We start from the raw sequence: 21,225 nt of genomic DNA on the forward strand, positions 1-21,225 counted from the left end.
AAAACAACTGTGAGCCGCAGCTCCTATCTGTGCTGCACACGGCTGCCATTTTAAAGTGGCAGCCAATCAGACACAGTAAAGCAAGGTCACAGATCTACCACCTCATACCTTGCACCTACCCACATCTCCTCCAAGAGAAATAAGCACTTAACTCCATCTCTCTTCCTCTTCCCTGCTGCCCCTCCCACTTGTCTTTCACTCTGCCTGTTCTAACCTGCTTAGAAGAAAACTGAGGAGAGCAGGTGTTAGGAGCCATTCTAGCCACTTAGGTCGTTAAGCCCAGCGCTGCCTCTGTGCTGGCTATGGAGAGAGTGGCTCATTCTGATCCCCCTGCCCTCCTGGGGTTCTGTTCTGTGAGTGAACAGAGGGAGACAGTGACAGACAAAAACAGAGAGATTAGTGATGCAGGAAAGTGCAGTGTCTCTGTGCTGCAGTGCTCTGTTTACTGAGTGTCCTCCATACTGATGGTGACAAAGGTCACAGTGGTGTCTCTTCACACAGAGCACTTCTCTCACACTCACACACACACATACTGACACAAACACTGACTTCCCGTGATGGAATAATCACAGACATGTAGAGACGGACACCACTTGACTACCAACAGATGTTGCTGATATATAGAGAGTACAGAGGAAACAGGTCTACTATAGCAGATTCAAGCATTCATGGTCATCTAAGAAACAAGACAATAGAACGTGATTTGACCTTTGATCTAATAGGAGGTTGAAGTACAGTACATTACATTGAGATAACATTGAATATATTATATGTATGGTAATATGCTGTTCCACATGAGCAATTCTAACTATCCTCTCCACTCTGTGTCATTGAGCGTGTCTGGTACACAATGATCCCACTCATCCCAGTGTCCTGCAATCAGTAGAGGAGATGGCTTGATTTCTCCCTCCTCACCGTCCCGTCTGACACTCTAATGGAGTGCTAGTTGAGTCATCATGGCTGACCTGGCATCATCAATCACCGGGCGGGGAGGTTTTCATCCCTACCAGAGTTAAATGTCAATAGTGACGTGGGGCTGAAGGTGAACACTCGAAACGTGATGGAGCAAAACCACCAGCCAGTTGACATTCACCACAGGTGGAGGTCCTTATCAAAATGACACTGAACAAAATTATAAATGCAACATGTAAAGTGTTGGTCCCATGTTTCATGAGCTGAAATAAAAGATCCCAGAAATGTTCCATATGAACAAAAATCTTATTTCTCTCAAATATTGTGCACTAATTTGTTTACATCCCAACTCATTTGCCAAGATAATCCCTTTAACTGACAGGTGTGGCATATAAAGAAGCTTATTAAACAGCTTGATCTTTACACAGGTGCACCTTGTGCTGGGGACAATAAAAGGCCACTCTAAAATGTGCAGTCTTGTCACAAAACACAATACCTCAAATGTCTCAAGTTTTGAGGAAGCGTGAAATTAACATACTGACTGCAGGAATGTTCACCAGAGCTGTTAAGAGACAATGTAATGTTAATTTCTGTACCATAAGCCACCTCCAACGTAATTTGAGAGAATTTGGCAGTATGTCCAACCGGTCTCACAACCGCAGACCACGTGTAACCACGACAGCCCAGGACCTCCACGTCCGACATCTTCACCTGCAGATCGTCTAAGACCAGCCACCCGGACAGCTGATAAAACTGTGGACAGCTGATAAAACTGTGGACAGCTGATAAAACTGTGGACAGCTGATAAAACTGTGGACAGCTGATAAAACTGGATTTCTGCACAAACTGTCAGAAAATGTCTCAGGGAAGTTCGTCTACGTCGTAACCGACTTTAGTGGACAAACACTCACCTTCAATGGCCACTGGAGAAATGTGCTCTTCATGGATGAATCTCGGTTTCAACTGTACCGGGCAGTTGGCAGCATGTATGGCATTTTGTGGGCGAGCAGTTTGCTGATGTAAACGTTGTGAACAAAGTTCCTCATGGCGGTGGTGGGGTTATGGTATGGGCAGGCATAAGCTACAGACAATGAACACAATTGTATTTTATCGCTGGCAATTTGAATGCACAAAATTCTGTGATGAGATCCTGAGGCCCATTGTCATGCCATTCATCTGCCACCATCACCTCATGTTTCAGCATGATAATACACAGCCACAAGTCGCAAGGATCTGTACACTCCTGGAAACTGAAAATGTCCCAGGTCTCCATGGGTGGCATACTCACTAGACATGTCACCTATTGAGCATGTTTGGGATGATTGACGTGTACAACAGTAAATTCCAGTTCCCACCAATATCCAGCAAATTTGCACAGCCATTGAAGAGGAGTGGGACAACATTACACAATCAACAGCCTGATCAACTCTTTGTGAAGCAGATGTGTCACGCTGCATGAGGCAACTGGTGGTCACACTAGATACTGACTGGTTTTCTAATCTACGCCCCTCCCTTTTTTAAAAGGTATCTGTGACCAACAGATGCATATCTGTATTCCCAGTCATGTGAAATCCATAGATTAGGGCCAAATTAATTAATTTCAATTGACTGATTTTCTTACATGAATTGTAACTTAGTAAAATCTTCGAAATTGTTGCATGTTGCGTTTATATTTTTGTTTTATATAAAGATATTTTCTATTCCATCCACATAGAAATACACTACAACACTACATGACAAAAAGTATGTGGACACCTGCTTGTCGAACTTCTCATTCCAAAATCATGGGCATTCATATGGAGTTGTTCCCCCCTTTGCTGCTATAACACCTCCACTCTCCTGGGAAGGCTTTTCAGAATTTGGAACATTGCTGCGGGGACTTGCTTCCATTCAGCCACAAGAGCATTAGTGAGGTTGGGCACTGATGTTGGCCAATTAGGACTGGCTCGCAGTCGGCGTTCCAATTCATCCCAGATATCAGAACTCAGGATAAGACCCAGATGCAGACAGCTTGAGTCACAAACAGGGGGCAGGCAAAAGACAGGTCAAAGGCAGGCAGAGGTCTGTAATCCAGGGCAGAGTCAATAAGGTACAGAGCAGCAGGCTCGGGGTCAAGACAGGGAGAGGTTCGTAAACGGGTCAGAGTCAGGCAGGTACAGAACGGAGAAACTAGGAAACAGAACTTGAGAAATCAGGGAGATGGGAAAACACACTGGTAAGACCTGACAAGACAAGACAAACTAGCAACAAACAAACAGAGAACACAGGTATAAATACACTGGGGATAATGAGGAAGATGGGCGACACCTGGAGGGAGGTGGAGACAAGCACAAAGACAGGTGAAACAGATCAGGGTGTGACATCAAAGTTGTTTGATAGGGTTGAGGTCAGGGTTTGAAAACCAGCCCTAGACTATTATTCCTCCTCCACCAAACTTTACAGTTGGCACTATGCGTTTGGGCAGGTAGTTTTCTCATGGCATCCACCAAACCCAGATTTGTCTATTGGACTGCCAGATGGTGAAGCATGAGCTTTACACCACTCCAGCTAATGCTTGGCATTGCTTATGGGGATCTTAGATTTATGTGCAGCTGCTCGGCCATGGAAACCCATTTAATGAAGCTCCCAACAAACAGTTATTGTGCTGACATTACTTCCAGAGGAGGTTTGGAACTCGGTAGTGAGTGTTGCAACAGAGGAAAGAGGATTTTTACCCGCTGCGCGCTTCAGCACTCGGCAGTCACTTTCTGTGAGCTTGTGTGGCCTACCACTTCACGGCTGAGCTGTTGTTGTCCTAGAAATTTCCACTTCACAATAACAACACTTACAGTTGACCGGGGCAGCTCTAGCAGGGAAGAAATCTAACAAAACTGACTTGTTGGAAAGGTGGCATCCTATGACGGTGCCACCTTGAAAGTCACTGAACTCTTCAGTAAGGCCATTCTACTGCCAATGTTTGTCTATGTTTATTGCATGGCTGTGTGTTCGATTTTATACACCTGTCAGCAACAAGTGTGGCTGAACTAGCCGAAACGATTCACTTAAAGGGGTGTCAACATACTTTTGTATATATAGTGTATAACAGTGTATGTGAACAAGCGGAATTCATCAGACACACTGGGCTACAAAACCCACATTCACAACTCCTCACAGCTCCCACCTACCTCTGCTTTAGACCAGACACACCAGTTTTACACCTCCCCTGTCTTTTTCCTTGAATAAATCCAATTTGGTGACTGAAATGTTTCATAGAGCTCTGGTTTCTATGAAACCAGTGCTGCTGTTCTTCACAGCATTTGATTTAACCTCAGATGAATCTCTCACCCTCCCTCTCCATTCCCTCCCTCCCTCTCCTCTCTTTCTCCCCCTCCTCTCATCTTCACTCCCTCACTCTTATCACACCTGTTCTTTGTCTAGTCTCGCTTGTTCTGTCTATCTATCCTCCCTTCTCACTCAATTTCTCTCTGCCTCATGGGTTGTGGTTGTGTGAGCCACAGTCTGTAATAGTGGAACTAGTGTGTAATCAGAGAGATGTCTGTCTGTCTGTCTGTCTGTCTGTCTGTCTGTCTGTCTGTCTGTCTGTCTGTCTGTCTGTCTGTCTGTCTGTCTGTCTGTCTGTCTGTCTGTGTGTGTGTGTGTGTGTGTGTGTGTGTTGGGTAATGGTTACCTAGGTGGGGTGTTACAGAGGGGGCTGATCTGGGGCTTCATACAGGAACATCAGAGGCCTGCTGCTGATCACTAAATCTCCCCAGTGGGGTGGTGGTTGAGAGAGTGTGTGAGCAGAGAGCAGAGAGCTCTCACAGGAAAAGCCCTCAAACAGAGGACGCCTTGTGCGGTTGGACAGATCGCCGTGCAGTGCAGGTGATATCTCTCTCACTCTCTAATCCTGACTGCTTATTCATGTTATTTTTCATTTTCACAGTACTGGTATTTATATTCCCCCCCAGACCAGTCTTTGACTACATACATACCCAGCAACCCCTCTCAGGGTCCCACACTGCAATCACTAACATATATTTTGAATATAATCTCTCTTTCTCCCCCCCACCCCTCCCTCTGTTGTAACTTGCACTCCCTCCATTCATGTTCTCTATAGTTTCCAGACACACATTAAGGCGTCACCATCCACCCTCACACATGGCTACCTACGGTACATTCATCACCCGCATTCATTGGATGAATGCAGTGTGTATTGTGAAGGACAGATGGGATGCTGACTGTTGGAATCAACCCAGCACAATGCAGTCTGGTATTGGGTAAATCAATACCAACCAACTGAAGGCGGAGTGAAGTGAACATACAGTATCAGTGCTGAGCTGGCTGGCCCGCTCAAAAACTGTGAAAATGCTACAGGTTGGAGTTGTTAGTGTTCCAGTGAAGGAGTTGCTACAGGTTAGAGTTGTTAGTATTCCAGTGAAGGAGATGCTACAGGTTAGAGTTGTTAGTATTCCAGTGAAGGAGATGCTACAGGTTAGAGTTGTTAGTATTCCAGTGAAGGAGATGCTACAGGTTAGAGTTGTTAGTATTCCAGTGAAGGAGATGCTACAGGTTAGAGTTGTTAGTATTCCAGTGAAGGAGTTCCTACAGGTTAGAGTTGTTAGTATTCCAGTGAAGGAGATTCTACAGGTTAGAGTTGTTAGTGTTCCAGTGAAGGAGATCCTACAGGTTAGAGTTGTTAGTGTTCCAGTGAAGGAGATCCTACAGGTTAGAGTTGTTAGTATTCCAGTGAAGGAGATCCTACAGGTTAGAGTTGTTAGTGTTCCAGTGAAGGAGATCCTACAGGTTAGAGTTGTTAGTGTTCCAGTGAAGGAGATCCTACAGGTTAGAGTTGTTAGTGTTCCAGTGAAGGAGTTGCTACAGGTTAGAGTTGTTAGTATTCCAGTGAAGGAGATGCTACAGGTTAGAGTTGTTAGTATTCCAGTGAAGGAGATGCTACAAGTTAGAGTTGTTAGTATTCCAGTGAAGGAGATCCTACAGGTTAGAGTTGTTAGTGTTCCAGTGAAGGAGATGCTACAGGTTAGTGTTCCAGTGAAGGAGATTCTACAGGTTAGAGTTGTTAGTGTTCTAGTGAAGGAGATCCTACAGGTTAGAGTTGTTAGTGTTCCAGTGAAGGAGATCCTACAGGTTAGAGTTGTTAGTGTTCCAGTGAAGGATATGCTACAGGTTAGAGTTGTTAGTGTTCCAGTGAAGGAGATGCTACAGGTTAGAGTTGTTAGTATTCCAGTGAAGGAGATCCTACAGGTTAGAGTTGTTAGTGTTCCAGTGAAGGAGATCCTACAGGTTAGAGTTGTTAGTATTCCAGTGAAGGGGATGCTACAGGTTAGAGTTGTTAGTGTTCCAGTGAAGGACATCCTACAGGTTAGAGTTGTTAGTGTTCCAGTGAAGGAGATGCTACAGGTTAGAGTTGTTAGTGTTCCAGTGAAGGATATGCTACAGGTTAGAGTTGTTAGTGTTCCAGTGAAGGAGATGCTACAGGTTAGAGTTGTTAGTATTCAAGTGAAGGAGATCCTACAGGTTAGAGTTGTTAGTATTCCAGTGAAGGAGATCCTACAGGTTAGAGTTGTTAGTGTTCCAGTGAAGGACATCCTACAGGTTAGAGTTGTTAGTGTTCCAGTGAAGGACATCCTACAGGTTAGAGTTGTTAGTATTCCAGTGAAGGAGATCCTACAGGTTAGAGTTGTTAGTGTTCCAGTGAAGGAGATGCTACAGGTTAGAGTTGTTAGTATTCCAGTGAAGGAGATCCTACAGGTTAGAGTTGTTAGTATTCCAGTGAAGGAGATCCTACAGGTTAGAGTTGTTAGTGTTCCAGTGAAGGAGATGCTACAGGTTAGAGTTGTTAGTATTCCAGTGAAGGAGATCCTACAGGTTAGAGTTGTTAGTATTCCAGTCAATGAGATGCTACAGGTTAGAGTTGTTAGTATTCCAGTGAAGGAGATCCTACAGGTTAGAGTTGTTAGTATTCCAGTGAAGGAGATGCTACAGGTTAGAGTTGTTAGTATTCCAGTGAAGGAGATCCTACAGGTTAGAGTTGTTAGTATTCCAGTGAAGGAGATGCTACAGGTTAGAGTTGTTAGTGTTCCAGTGAAGGACATCCTACAGGTTAGAGTTGTTAGTGTTCCAGTGAAGGAGATCCTACAGGTTAGAGTTGTTAGTATTCCAGTGAAGGAGATCCTACAGGTTAGAGTTGTTAGTGTTCCAGTGAAGGATATGCTACAGGTTAGAGTTGTTAGTGTTCCAGTGAAGGAGATGCTACAGGTTAGAGTTGTTAGTGTTCCAGTGAAGGAGATCCTACAGGTTAGAGTTGTTAGTATTCCAGTGAAGGAGATCCTACAGGTTAGAGTTGTTAGTGTTCCAGTGAAGGATATCCTACAGGTTAGAGTTGTTAGTATTCCAGTGAAGGAATAGGTTAGATTTGGTTGCCTCATCCAGACACCCGTGAAGGACAGGTAGCGGTTGCCTTTGATTAGCCAGTCTGTGTTAGCTCTGCTGCAAAAATAATAAAGGCATTTGGTATGAACACACACATACACCATGAGGAGAGATCAGATGCTAATTAAGAGTCAATTAGCCTGCAGCTTGGTGGGTGATTGACCTCTCTAACGTGGGGATAGGGAACGCTCCCCCAGCTCATTTATTTACAGTCCCACTGACTCTCCTTCCTCTGTTTACCACACACTCTGACTGGATCCCTCTGTCAGAAACTGTCCTTCCTCATGCAGACCACAAACACAGACACACACACACACTGCCACGGACCACTGGGGATGAAAAACAAAAACATGTCTTTGTGCCCACTTACCGTCATCATGGTTTGACTTTGAACACACTACTGATACGTACAAGACAATGTTCTCTCCAGACAGGTCTCAAGAAAGCAATATATACACTTATCCAACCTTTGCACTTTGCACTTCATGTGCCATTTAAAAAGAAGGGTCCATCCTCCCCAAGTTGTGTATTGCCTTACGCAAAGTGTACTTGAAAGCAGCCACACTGTTTGTATTGTTTCTAATAAAACATTGCAGATATCCGCTCTGTGTTACAGAGGGTAGTACGTATGGCCCAGTACATCACTGGTGCCAAGCTTTCTGCCGTTTAGGATCTTTATACCAGGCGGTGTCAGCGGAAGGCACTAGAAATTGCCGAAGACTCCAGCCACCCTAGTCATAGACTATTCTCTCTGCTACCGCACGGCAAGCGGTACAGGAGCGCCAAGTCTAGGTCCTAAAGGCTTATTATTAGATTCTACACTCAAGTCATAAGACTCCTGAACAGCTAATCAAATTATTTTTTATTTTTTATATTTTTTATTTCAGTTTATTTTAGTAAATGCTTTCTTTAACACTTATTTTTCTTAAAACTGCATTGTTGGTTAAGGGCTTGTAAGTTTGCATTTCACTGTAAGGTCTACAACACCTGTTGTATTCGGCGCATGTGACAAATAACGTTTGATTTGATTTGTGTTGATTTGCTCTCACACATTACATTTGTTTTTCCTCTTCTGCTTTCCTTTGAGGTGGAGATTGTTTTTTGCTCTGGGGGGAAAATCAATGATGGTTCTCTACCTCCTGGCTCAAAACTCCCTGTGTGGACCTGTGTTGTTCTAGTTGGGTCGATGTGGTAGTTTGAATATAGAACATACTCTCTCTCTTTATTTAACCTTTATTCTCTCTCTTTCTCTCTGTTTCTCTCCTCGCTTAGTCTTTTCTCTCTTTCTCTATTTCGCTCTCTCCTCTCTCCCTATATCTCATCGATGCCCAATACTGTCCAGGAAGTGGAGGCATTTGGCATTAGGCCAAAATGCCTTTATAAGTCAGATCAGTCCTGTTCCTGCAGTAGGTTACCTTGCCTAGGAGTCTCACCTGCCCCAGACAGTGAACCAGTGGAGGCTCCTCAGAGGAGGAAGGGGAGGACTATCTTCCTCAGCGAAGTTCCTGAAAATAGTGACACATTAAAAAAGTTATCATTTTTAGATAAGACTATACTATACTGAACAAGCTGTCGTACACGTCAATCGAAAACATCCCAAACATGCTCAATGGATGACATGTCTGGTGAGTATACAGGCCAAGAAAGAACTGAGACATTATCATCTTCCAGGAATTGTGTAGAGAATTGTGCGACATGGGAATGTGCATTATCATGCTGAAACATGAGGTGATGGCGGCGGATTAATGGCACATCAATGGGCCTCAGGATCTCGTCACGCTATCTCTGTGCATTCAAATTGCCAGCAATAAAATGCAATTGTGTTCGTTGTCTGTAGCTTATGCCTGCCCATACCATAACCCCACCACCGCCATGGGGAACTTTGTTCACAACGTTTACATCAGCATACCGCTTGAGGTTGTGAGGCCGGTTGGACGTAATGACAAATTCTCTAAAACTACGTTGGAGGATGCTAATGGCAGAGAAATTAACATTAAATTATCTGGCAACAGCTCTGGTGGACATTTCTGCGGTCAGTATGCCAATTGCACGCTCCCTCAAACCATGAGGGAAATCTTTTATTTCAATTCATGAAACATCGGGCCAACACTTTACATTTTGCGTTTATATTTTTATTCCTTGCTTCTATGCCTGAGCTACAAGCAGTTAGATTTGGGTATGTCATTTTAGGCGAAAATGGAAAAAAAACGGTCCGATCCTTATTAACAGTTGGATGGAGGATTTTAGTTTTTTGTTATTTTTATTTCAGATTATTTTACCAGGTAGGCCAGTTGAGTTCTCATTTACAACTGTGACCTGGCCAAGATTAAGCAAATTAGTGTGACACAAACAACAACACAGAGTTACACATGGACTAAACCAACGTACAGTCAATAACTTGTGGGACGGTAGCGTCCCACCTCGCCAACAGCCAGTGAAATTGCAGGGCGCCAAATTCAAAATAACAGAAATCCCATAATTAAAATTCCTCAAATATACAAGTATTTTACACCATTTTAAAGATAAACTTGTTGTAAATCCAGCCACAGTGTCCGATTTCAAAAAGGCTTTACGGCGAAAGCACACCAAACAAATATGTTAGCCCAGCACCTAGTCACAGAAAAACACAGCCATTTTTCCAGCCAAAGAGAGTAGTCACAAAAAGCAGAAATAGAGATAAAATGTATCACTAACCTTTGAGGATCTTCATCAGATGACACTCATAGGACTTCATGTTACACAATATGTAACGGTTTTCTTGTGAAAGAGAAGCGGACCAAAACGCAGCGTGGTTAGGGTTAAACATCTTTAATCAATACGAATACCAGGAAAAACACTACAAATATACAAAACAATAAATGTGAAAACCGAAACAGTCTTGTGTGGTGAAACAAACACAGACACGGAAACATACAAAGCAAACTATGGTCAGGGTGTGACACAATACATGTGAGGCGGACAATGACGCGGACTAAGACTATGGTGAAGTGGGGGCCACGTCCAGCACCAGAGCCGCCACCGCGGGCAGATGCGCCCCCCCCAAGGTGCGGACCGCAAAACCTGAACCTATTGGGGAGGGTCTGGGTGGGCATCTGTTCGCGGTGGCGGCTCTGGTGCTGGACGTGGCCCCCACTTCACCATAGTCTTAGTCCGCGTCATTGTCCGCCTCCGTGGCCTCCTAACCACGGCGACCCTTCTACATGACCCCACTGGACTGAGGGGCAGCTCGGGACAGAGGGACAGCTCGGGACAGAGGGGCAGCTCGGGACTGAGGTAGCTCAGGACTGAGGGGTAGCTTAGGACTGAGGGGTAGCTCAGGACTGAGAGGTAGCTCAGGACTGAGAGACAGCTCAGGCTGGTTGACGGCTCTGGCAGCTTCTGGCTGACTGACGGCACTGGCAGCTCCTGGCTGACTGACGGCTCTGGCAGCTCCTGGCTGACTGGCGGCTCTGGCAGCTCCTGGCTGACTGGCAGCTCTGGCAGATCCTGGCTGACTGGCGGCTCTGGCAGATCCTGGCTGACTGGCGGCTCTGGCAGATCCTGGCTGACTGGCGGCTCTGGAAGATCCTGGCTGACTGGCGGCTCTGGAGGATCCTGGCTGACTGGCGGCTCTGGCGGCTCCATGCTGACTGCCGGCTCTGGCGGCTCCATGCTAACTGGCGGCTCTGGCGGCTCCATGCTGACGGAAGACTCTGGCGGCTCATGACAGACTGGAGACTCTGGCGGCTCATGACAGACGGGAGACTCTAGCAGCTCTGGACAGACGGGCAGCTCAGGCGGCTCTGGACAGACGGGCAGCTCAGGCGGCGCTGGGCAAACGGGCAGCTCAGGCGGTGCTGGGCAGACGGGCAGCTCCGGCAAACGCTGGAGAGGAAGACTCCGGCAGTGCTGGACTGAGGAGCTCTGGCGCCTCTGGAATGAGGGGCTAGGGCGCCTCTGGACTGAGGGGCTCTGGCGCCTCTGGACTGAGGGGCTCTGGCGCCTCTGGACTGAGGGGCGGGAGCTCTGGCAGCGCCGGACAGGCAGGAGACTCCGGCTGCGCTGGAGAGGAGGAAGGCTCTAGCAGAGCTGGACAGGCGGGACCCACTATAGGCCTGATGCGTGGTGCTGGCACTGGTGGTACTGGGCCGAGGACACGCACCTCAGGGCGAGTGCGGGGAGGAGAAACAGGGAGTACTGGGCTCTGGACACGCACAGGAAGCCTGGTGCGGGGGGCTGCCACCGGAGGGCTGGTGCGTGTAGGTGGCACTGGATAGACCGGACCGTGCAGGTGCACTGGAGCTCTTGAGCACCGAGCCTGCCCAACCTTACCTGGCTCGATGCCCACTCTAGCCCAGCCGATTAGAGGAGCTGGTATGTACCGCACCGGGCTATGCACCCGCACTGGAGACACTGTGCGCTCCACAGCATAACACGGTGCCTGCCCGGTCTCTCTCGCTCTCCGGTAAGCACACGAAGTTGGCGCAGGTCTCCTACCTGGCTTCGCCATACTCCCTGTGTGCATCCCCCAATAATTTTTTATTGGACTCTCGGGCTTCCTACCGCGCCGCCGTGCTCGCTTCGCCAACCTCATTCTCCTGTAAAGAGAAGCGGACCAAAACGCAGCGTGGTTAGGGTTAAACATCTTTAATCAAGACGAATACCAGGAAAAACACTACAAATATACAAAACAACAAATGTGAAAACCGAAACAGTCCTGTGTGGCGAAACAAACACAGACACGGAAACATACAAAGCAAACTATGGTCAGGGTGTGACACAATACATGTATATTTTGTTCGATAAAGTTCATATTTATATCCAGAAATCTCAGTTATGTTCAGTAGTTTTATGTTCAGTAGTTCCAAAACATCCGGTGATTTTGCAGAGAGCCACATCAATTTACAGAAATACTCATAATGAACATTGCTAAAAGATACAAGTGTTATGCATGGAATTTTAGATCCACTTCTCCTTAATGCAACCGCTGTGTCAGATTTCAAAAACACTTTACGGAAAAAGCAAAATCATACAATAATCTGAGTACAGCGCTCAGACACAAAAACAAGCCATACAGATACCTGCCATGTTGTGGAGTCAACAGAAGTCAGAAATAGCATTATAAATATTCACTTACCTTTGATGATCTTCATCAGAATGCACTCCCAGGAATCCCAGTTCCACAATAAATGTTAGTTCTGTTCGATAAAGTCCATAATTTATGTCCAAATACCTCCTTTTTGTTTGCGCGTTAAGCTCAGTAATCCAAATTCATGAGGCGCGACACTAGGTCCAGACGAAAAGTCAAAAAGTTCCGTTACAGTCCGTAGAAACATGTCAAACAATGTATAGAATCAATCTTTAGGATGTTTTTAACATAAATCTTCAATAATGTTACAACCAGAGAATTCCTTTGTCTTCAGAAATGCAATGGAACGCAGGTCGCTCTCACGTGTGCGCACATGATCAGCTCATGGCACTCTGCCAGACCCCTGACTCAATCAGCTCTCATTCCCCCCTCCCTCACAGTAGAAGCCTCAAACAAGGTTCTAAAGACAGTTGACATCTAAGCCTTAGGAAGTGCAATATGACCCCATAGACACTATATTTGATAGGCAATAACTTGAAAAACTACGAACCTCAGATTTTCCACTTCCTGGTTGGATTTTCTCTCAGGTTTTTGCCTGCCATATGAGTTCTGTTATACTCATAGACATCATTCAAACAGTTTTAGAATCAGTGTGTTTTCTATCCAAATCTACTAATTATATGCATATTCTAGCTTTTATGGCTGAGTAGCAGGCCGTTTACTCTTGGCACCTTTTTATCCAAGCTACTCAATACTGCCCCCCAGTCCCAAAGAAGATGCAAATGAAGTAAGATTAGGGAGGTAAGGCAATAAATAGGCCATAGTGGCGAAATAATGACAATTTAGCAATTAAACACTGGAGTGATAGATGTGCAGAAGATGAATGTGCAAGTAGAGATACTGGGATGCAAAAAAATAACAATTTTGGGATGAGGTAGTTGGGTAGGCTATTTACAGATGGGCTATGTACAGGTGCAATGATCTGTAAGCTGCTCTGACAGCTGATGCTTAAATTTAGTGAGGGAGATATGAGTCTCCAGCTTCAGTGATTTTTGCAATTCGTTCCAGTCATTGGTAGCAGAGTACTGGAAGGAAAGGCGGCCAAAGGAGAAATTGGCTTTGGGGGTGACCAGTGAAATATACCTGCTGGAGCGTGTGCTACGGGTGGGTGCTGGCATGGTGACCAGTGAGCTGAGATATGGCGGGGCTTTACCTAGCAAAGACTTATAGATGACCTGGAGCCAGTGTGTTTGGCGAGGAATATGAAGCGAGGGTCAGCCAATGAGAGCACACAGGTCGCAGTGGAGGGTAGTATATGGGGCCTTGGTGACAAAACGGATGGCACTGTGATAGACTGTATTCAATTTGCTGAGTAGAGTGTTGGAAGCTATTTTGTAAATTACATGGCTGAAGTCAAGGATCGGTAGGATAGTCAGTTTTACGAGGGTATGTTTGGCAGCATGAGTGAAGGATGCTTTGTTGCGAAATAGGAAGCTGATTCTAGATTTCATTTTGGATTGGAGATGCATAATGGGAGTCTGGAAGTAGAGTTTACAGTCTAACCTAGGTATTTGTAGTTGTCCACATATTCTAAGTCAGAACTGTCCAGAGTAGTGATGCTAGACAGGTGGGCTGGTGCAGGCAGTGATCGGTTGAAGAGCATGCATTTAGTTTTACTTGTATTTTAGTGCAGTTTGAGGCCACAGAAGGAGAGTTGTATGGCATTGAAGCTCGTCTGGAGGTCAGTTAACACAGTGTCCAAAGAAAGGCCAGAAGTATACAGAATGGTGTTGTCTGCGTAGAGGTGGATCAGAGAATCACCAGCAGCAAGAGCGACATCATTGATGTATACAGAGAAAAGTGTCGGCTGAGAATTGAACCCTGTGGCACCCCCATAGAGACTGCCAGATGTGCGGACAATAGGCCCTCCGATTTGATACGCTGAACTCTGAGAAGTAGTTGGTGAACCAGGCGAGGCAGGCATTTGAGAAACCAAGGCTGTTGAGTCTGCCGATAAGAATACGATGATTGACAGAGTCGAAAGCCTTTGCCAGGTCGATGAATATGGCTGCAAAGTATTGTATTTTATTGATGGAGGTTATGATATTGTTTAGGACCTTGAGCGTGGCTGGGGTGCACCCATGACCAGCTTGGAAACCAGATTGCAAAGTGGAGAAGGTACGTTGGGATTCTAAATGGTCGGTGATCTGTTTGTTAACTTGGCTTTCAAAGACCTTTGAAAGGCAGGGTAGGATAGATATAGCTCTGTAACAGTTTGGGTCTCGAGTGTCTCCCCCTTTGAAGAGGGGGATGACCGAGGCAGATTTCCAATCTTTAGGGATCTCAGACGATACGAACGGGAGGTTGAAGAGGCTAGTAATATGCGTTGCAACATTTGCGGCGGATAATTTGAGAAAGAGAGGGTCCAGATTGTAAACTGATTTGTAGGGGTCCAGATTTTGCAGCTCTTTCAGATCATCAGCTATCTGGATTTTGGTGAAGGAGAGACGGGGAGGCTTGGGCAAGTTGCTGTGGTGGTGCAGAGCTGTTGACCGGGGTAGGGGTAGCTAGGTGGAAAGCATGGCCAGCCGTAGAAAAATTCTTATTGAAATTATCGTGGATTTATCGGTGGTGACATTGTTTCCTAGCCTCAGTGCAGTGGGCAGCTGGGATGAGATGCTCTTATTCTCCATGGACTTTACAGTGTCCCAGAACTTTTTGGAGTTTGTGCTCAGGATGCAAATTTCTGTTTGAAAAAGCTAGCCTTTGCTTTCCTAACTGCCTGTGTATTTGGTTCCTAACTTCCCTGAAAAGTTTTATATCGCTGGGGCTATTTGATGTTAACGCAGTACACCACAGGATGTTTGGATCCATTTTCAGATAAGGCTGCAAAGCAAGGGTAGTTATAATTAGTGGCTGTTTGGCTGTTATGCAGGCTCCCTCAACCAACCACAGCTGGATAGACTATAACTTTTCTTTTGTTGAAAATGTTCCGTTTTAAAGTTTGTTTTCAAGATGCAGGCCACAATCATATTGTACGGTCAGTTTCCACCTGGAGTTGATTCGAGTAAAGATGGAGGTTCTTTATGAAAGCATTTCCTCCGTTAACTAAACTCAATGAACTGACAATGTGGAGCTCTTTGCCTTATTATGTGAAGTCTGGAGTTAGAGCATAAAGGCTTTTCTGCCTGTTACCACCCATGTAACAGAGCCAGTGAAAAGCCTGCTAATCTGCTTTTAAAGTGATATTCATATGGCTATGTATATGTGGGTGTTGCTGGTCTTCTCTGTAGGGAATTGCAGCAGATGGTGAGAGAGTTGCTGATATAGAATGGACTGTCTGAATCCCAGGGCCCTGCCTGTGTGTTGATTAAGACCAAGCCAGAGGGTATGGCATTGTCCTCATTCAGCCCAGTTAAGTGTCAATTTAGAGGAGAAGGGGAAAAGCTAAGCAAATGTTAGCTCTCATTTTCCTGCTCTTCAGACGATCTTTGTTATTTCAGCATCTTGTCTGTTCTTTCCTCTTCTCCCCTCTCTCTCTCTCTCTCCATCTTTATCTTGTTCTGTTCTGTCTTCGCTGTCTGTGGTCAATGTGGCACCTCTGAATTTGCTCATCCTCTCTCCTCTCTCAATGTGTTTTTCTTTTTTGTGACTTTAGATTTCCGCTCTGATTTAAGCTCTAGATGCTCAGTGAGTGTGCATGTGTGTGTGTGTGTGCGCTCCTTTGATTTGTGTTTTAATCTTTGCCCTCAGCTGTGGCTGCATCTCTCACAGATGGCATGAAAGACATAGATAGCAACGCGATCCCTTTTAATGAGGAGGACTGACGCACACACACACACACACACACACACACACACACACACACCTCAAAGGTATACTCAGCGTTTTGACGTTGCCACAAGCAGCACCACCTACTGTATATTGTGATGAGTGCGATGCAAGACTTGGCTCTCTCACAGTCACACAGAGTATCTACGCATGTTCACGGGTTCGCTTCACACTGCTTCAACACGGTAGTTATGGAACTAAAACAGCTTCAACGCTCTTAGTTGTTGCGGAAATTGACCCACTACTTCTGTTTACTGTGTGCATTGCTGAGTCAACCTTTAAGAACTGCAGAAAAAGGAGGAAGAGGAGAGACAGTAAAACAGAAACAGAGAGATAAATAAACCAAGCATGTTATGTTTATAAGATGTTAATTAAACATCATTAACAGACTCCAGCAGCAAATTATACAGTATTAGCCTAGTCTTTTGATATGGTCAGGACATGAAACACAGCTGAGATTAAGGTACTACCAAGTGCTGCTGTGTTCCTTGGCATTAGGATGAGAGTGAGGTACTACCAAGTGCTGCTGTGTTCCTTGGCATTAGGATGAGAGTGAGGTACTACCAAGTGCTGCTGTGTTCCCTAGCATTAGGATGAGAGTGAGGTACTACCAAGTGCTGCTGTGTTCCCTAGCATTAGGATGAGAGTGAGGTACTACCAAGTGCTGCTGTGTTCCCTAGCATTAGGATGAGAGTGAGGTACTACCAAGTGCTGCTGTGTTCCTTAGCATTAGGATGAGAGTGAGGTACTACCAAGTGCTGCTGTGTTCCCTAGCATTAGGATGAGAGTGAGGCACTTCCCAGGCATGCTCGCCACTCTGTTCCCTAGCATTAGGATGAGAGTGACGCACTACCCAGTGCTGCTGTGTGCCCTAGCATTAGGATGAGAGTGAGGTACTACCAAGTGCTGCTGTGTTCCTTAGCATTAGGATGAGAGTGAGGCACTTCCCAGGCATGCTCTGCTACTCTATTCCCTAGCATTAGGATGAGAGTGAGGCACTACCCAGGCATGCTCTGCTACTCTGTTCCTTAGCATTATGATGAGAGTGAGGCACTACCCAGTGCTGCTCTGCTACTCTGTTCCTTAGCATTATGATGAGAGTGAGGCACTACCCAGTGCTGCTCTGCTACTCTGTCCCCTAGCATTAGGATGAGAGTGAGGCACTTCCCAGGCATGCTCTGCTACTCTGTCCCCTAGCATTAGGATGAGAGTGAGGCACTTCCCAGGCATGCTCTGCTACTCTGTCCCCTAGCATTAGGATGAGAGTGAGGCACTTCCCAGGCATGCTCTGCTACTCTATTCCCTAGCATTAGGATGAGAGTGAGGCACTACCCAGTCATGCTCTGCTACTCTGTTCCCTAGCATTAGGATGAGAGTGAGGCACTACCCAGTGCTGCTCTGCTACTCTGTCCCCTAGCATTAGCATGAGAGTGAGGCACTTCCCAGGCATGCTCTGCTACTCTATTCCCTAGCATTAGGATGAGAGTGAGGCACTACCCAGGCATGCTCTGCTACTCTGTTCCCTAGCATTAGGATGAGAGTGAGGCACTACCCAGTGCTGCTCTGCTACTCTGTCCCCTAGCATTAGGATGAGAGTGAGGCACTTCCCAGGCATGCTCTGCTACTCTGTTCCTTAGCATTAGGATGAGAGTGAGGCACTACCCAGTGCTGCTCTGCTACTCTGTCCCCTAGCATTATGATGAGAGTAAGGCACTTCCCAGGCATGCTCTGCTACTCTGTTCCATAGCATTAGGATGAGAGTGAGGCACTGCCCAGGCATGCTCTGCTACTCTGTTCCCTAGCATTATGATGAGAGTGAGGCACTATCAAGTGCTGCTGTGTTCCCTAGCATTAGGATGAGAGTGAGGCACTTCCCAGGCATGCTCGCCACTCTAATCCATTGCAATAGGATGCTAGTTTGCCAAGGTCGTTTTCAGGGATAGGAAAGTTGTTGAAATATGAATGAGGGAATGTACTTAAATTTTTTTCGCCCCAAATCAGTTTCTCTTCCCTGCAAACCCTAAAGAAACCACATACAGACATACTCACACACAAGCAAACACACTCACCCCTGCACACGTGCACACATACAGTACATGCACACGCGCACACACTCACACACCCTCACACACCCTCATACAGTACATTCCTACACAGAAGGTCACAACCTCCCCCCATGTCTGTCTGCTTGGAGTATCATTAATCATCCTCTATTTTAATACAGAATTATCATTCATAAAACTCTCAGCATTTGCCTCTTCCACATACACTGGGGCCAGAAACACAATCCCAGCCCAGTTAGGCTATCTCTTTCTTTCCATATTCATCCCTCCACACTCTGTTGAAATGCATCACATTAAGCACCCAGGGCAGCCATTTTTCTTGATTTGCCTGCTCTTCTCTGTGACATAATGAATGTTACTGTAAGGAATCTCACAGCCGCACCTGCTGATGATGATAAAGGCATGGCAGGCGGCGTGCAAATACCAACCGTTCCGCCACCGCTGCTGCGCCGCTGACACCACCTGCCAGCACGCAATCTATACCCCAGTGACTCATGGCTATTAGGCACTCAGTCCCACAGCCCCGATGTTTCTTTATGAAATAACGTTGGGAGGTTTTATTACTATGCTTCACAGCTCAATGACTTGCCTTGGGTTGGAACATAATGTTCATTTTTTGTTTGTTTAGTTTGTTCACTTAGCCTACAACAAAGTATAACTTAGTTTATTACTTCATAAAGCTGTTTCCATGTAATTACAGCCGCTCCATTGGATAAACTACCTAGAGAGTTTTCTGCTCTGTTCTGGTTGTAGGCTACAGTAGGTTGTTTGATATTATGGTTCCATTAGAACTTAGAAAGTGATTGTGTGTGAGTGTGACTGGCAGTGATTGATTACGGCCTTTGAGATGAGTTCATTACTTTCAGTCATACTCATTTCTTGTTATTTCCCCCGGAGAGAGGAATCATCACAGTCATTTACTCCTCACTCTTTCTGACTTGTTGAAACACAGCCATGGTTAAGACTCAACAGAACCCTTGGCCGTAGCCCTCACGGGTGTCGTTGGAAGTAGACCAAAGTGCAGCGTGTGGAGCGTACATGGAGCGTAAAATGTTGCCAACAAAACAACAAACATAAGAAACAACCGTGAAGCTTACAGGGCTAAGTGCCACAAACAAAGTTAACTACCCACACTGAAAGGAGGGAAAAAGGGCTACCTAAATATGATTCCCAATCAGAGACAACGATAGACAGCTGTCACTGATTGAGACCAATACCCAGCCAAAACATAGAAATAAAGAAACCTAGAAAACAAAAAATAGAATGCCCACCCCACATCCCACCCAGGCCTAACCAAATAGAGAAATAAAACAGCTTTCTAAGGTGACAGTACCCCCCCCCCCCCAAAGGTGCGGACCGCATAACCTGAACCTATAGGGGAGGGTCCGGGTGGGCATCTATCCGCGGTGGTCGCTCACCCCGCTTTGGTGGCGCCTCTGGTGTGAGGACCCTCGCCGCCGACCCCGGACTGGGGACCCTCGTTGCTTTCCCCGGACTGGGGACCCTCGCTGCGGTCCCCGGACCGGGGACCCTTGCTGCAGACCCCGGACCGGGCACCCTCATTGCGGGTCCCGGACTGAGCACCCTCGTTGCGGGGCCCAGACTGGGCACCCTCGCTGCGGGCCCCGGACTGGGCACCCTCGCTGCGGGCCCCGGACTGGGCACCCTCGCTGTGGGCCCCGGACTTGGCACCCTCGCTGCTGGCCCCGGACTGGAGACCGTCGCTGCGGGCCCCGGACTGGAGACCTTCGTTGCGGGCCCCGGACTGGAGACCGTTGCTGGAGGCTCCGGACTGAAGGCCGTCGCCCCGGACAGGAGACTGTCACTGCGGGCCCCGGACTGGAGACCATCGCTGGAGGCTCCAGACTGGAGGCCGTCGCTGGAGGCTCCAGACTGGAGGCCGTCGCTGGAGGCTTCGGACTGGAGTCCGCCGCTGGAGGCTCCGGACTAGAGGCCCTTGCTGGAGGCCATTGCTGGAGGCTCCGGACTGGAGACCGTCTCTGGAGGCTCCGGACTGAAGGACGTCGCTGGAGGCACCGGACTGGAGGCCGTCGCTGGAGGCTCCGGACTGGAGGCCGTCGCTGGAGGCTCCGGACTGGAGGCCATCGCTGGAGTCTCCGGATTGGAGAACGTCGCTGGAGGCTTTGTGCCATGACTCCTCATTGGAGGCTTCTTGCCATGGATCATCACTGGAGGCTTCTTGCCATGGATCATCACTGGAGGCTTCATGCCATGGATCATCACTGGAGGCTTCGTGCCATGACTCCTCACTGGAGGCTTCTTGCCATGGATCATCACTGGAGGCTTCTTGCCATGGATCATCACTGGAAGCTTCTTGCCATGGATCATCACTGGAGGCTTCTTGCCATGGATCATCACTGGAGGCTTCGTGCCATGGATCATCACTGGAGGCTTCTTGCCATGGATCATCACTGGAGGCTTCGTGCCATGGATCATCACTGGAGGCTTCATGCCATAGATCATCACTGGAGGCTTCATGCCATGGATCATCACTGGAGGCTTCTTGCCATGGATCGTCACTGGAGGCTTCTTGCCATGGATCATCACTGGAGGCTTCTTTCCATGGATCATCACTGGAGGCTTCTTTCTGGGCGCAGGCACAGGACTCACCAGGCTGGGGAGACACACAGGAGGCCTGGTCCTTGAAGCAGGCACAGGACTCACCAGGCTGGAAAGACACACAGGAGGCCTTGTGCGTGAGGCGGGCATCGGATACACTGGGCCGTGACGGCGCACTGGCGGTCTTGAGCGCAGAGCTGGCACAACCCGTTCTGGCTGGATGCCCGCTTCCACCCGGGAAATGCGGGATGCTGGCACAGAGCACACTGGCCTGTGAATGCTCACTCGAGACACCGTGCGCATCATCCCATAACACTGTGCCTGACCAGTCACATGCTCCCC

At 47.1% G+C, this 21,225-nt stretch overlaps 2 protein-coding genes across 4 annotated transcripts in view; one reads left to right on the forward strand and one right to left on the reverse strand.

Annotated features, from left to right (window-relative positions):
- Nucleotides 1-20,897, reverse strand: part of LOC149978942 (uncharacterized) — a 37,144-nt gene extending 16,247 nt beyond the window's left edge. The window contains exons 1-3 of the mRNA XM_090194537.1: nucleotides 20,650-20,897; nucleotides 19,722-20,077; nucleotides 8,775-8,846 (exon numbers count right to left, since the gene is read on the reverse strand). Of these exons, the coding sequence (XP_090050663.1) occupies nucleotides 8,775-8,846; nucleotides 19,722-20,077; nucleotides 20,650-20,895 (674 nt within the window). The 5' untranslated portion in view covers nucleotides 20,896-20,897. The remainder of the gene's footprint in view (nucleotides 1-8,774; nucleotides 8,847-19,721; nucleotides 20,078-20,649) is intronic.
- The window catches only part of LOC110486711 (acid-sensing ion channel 2), a 445,230-nt gene that overhangs the window by 342,073 nt on the left and 81,932 nt on the right, over nucleotides 1-21,225 (forward strand). The window lies entirely within an intron of this gene.

Source organism: Oncorhynchus mykiss, chromosome 13, assembly GCF_057628025.1.
Source record: "Oncorhynchus mykiss isolate SJ-2025 chromosome 13, ASM5762802v1, whole genome shotgun sequence".
In the NCBI taxonomy this organism is placed as follows: domain Eukaryota; kingdom Metazoa; phylum Chordata; class Actinopteri; order Salmoniformes; family Salmonidae; genus Oncorhynchus; species Oncorhynchus mykiss.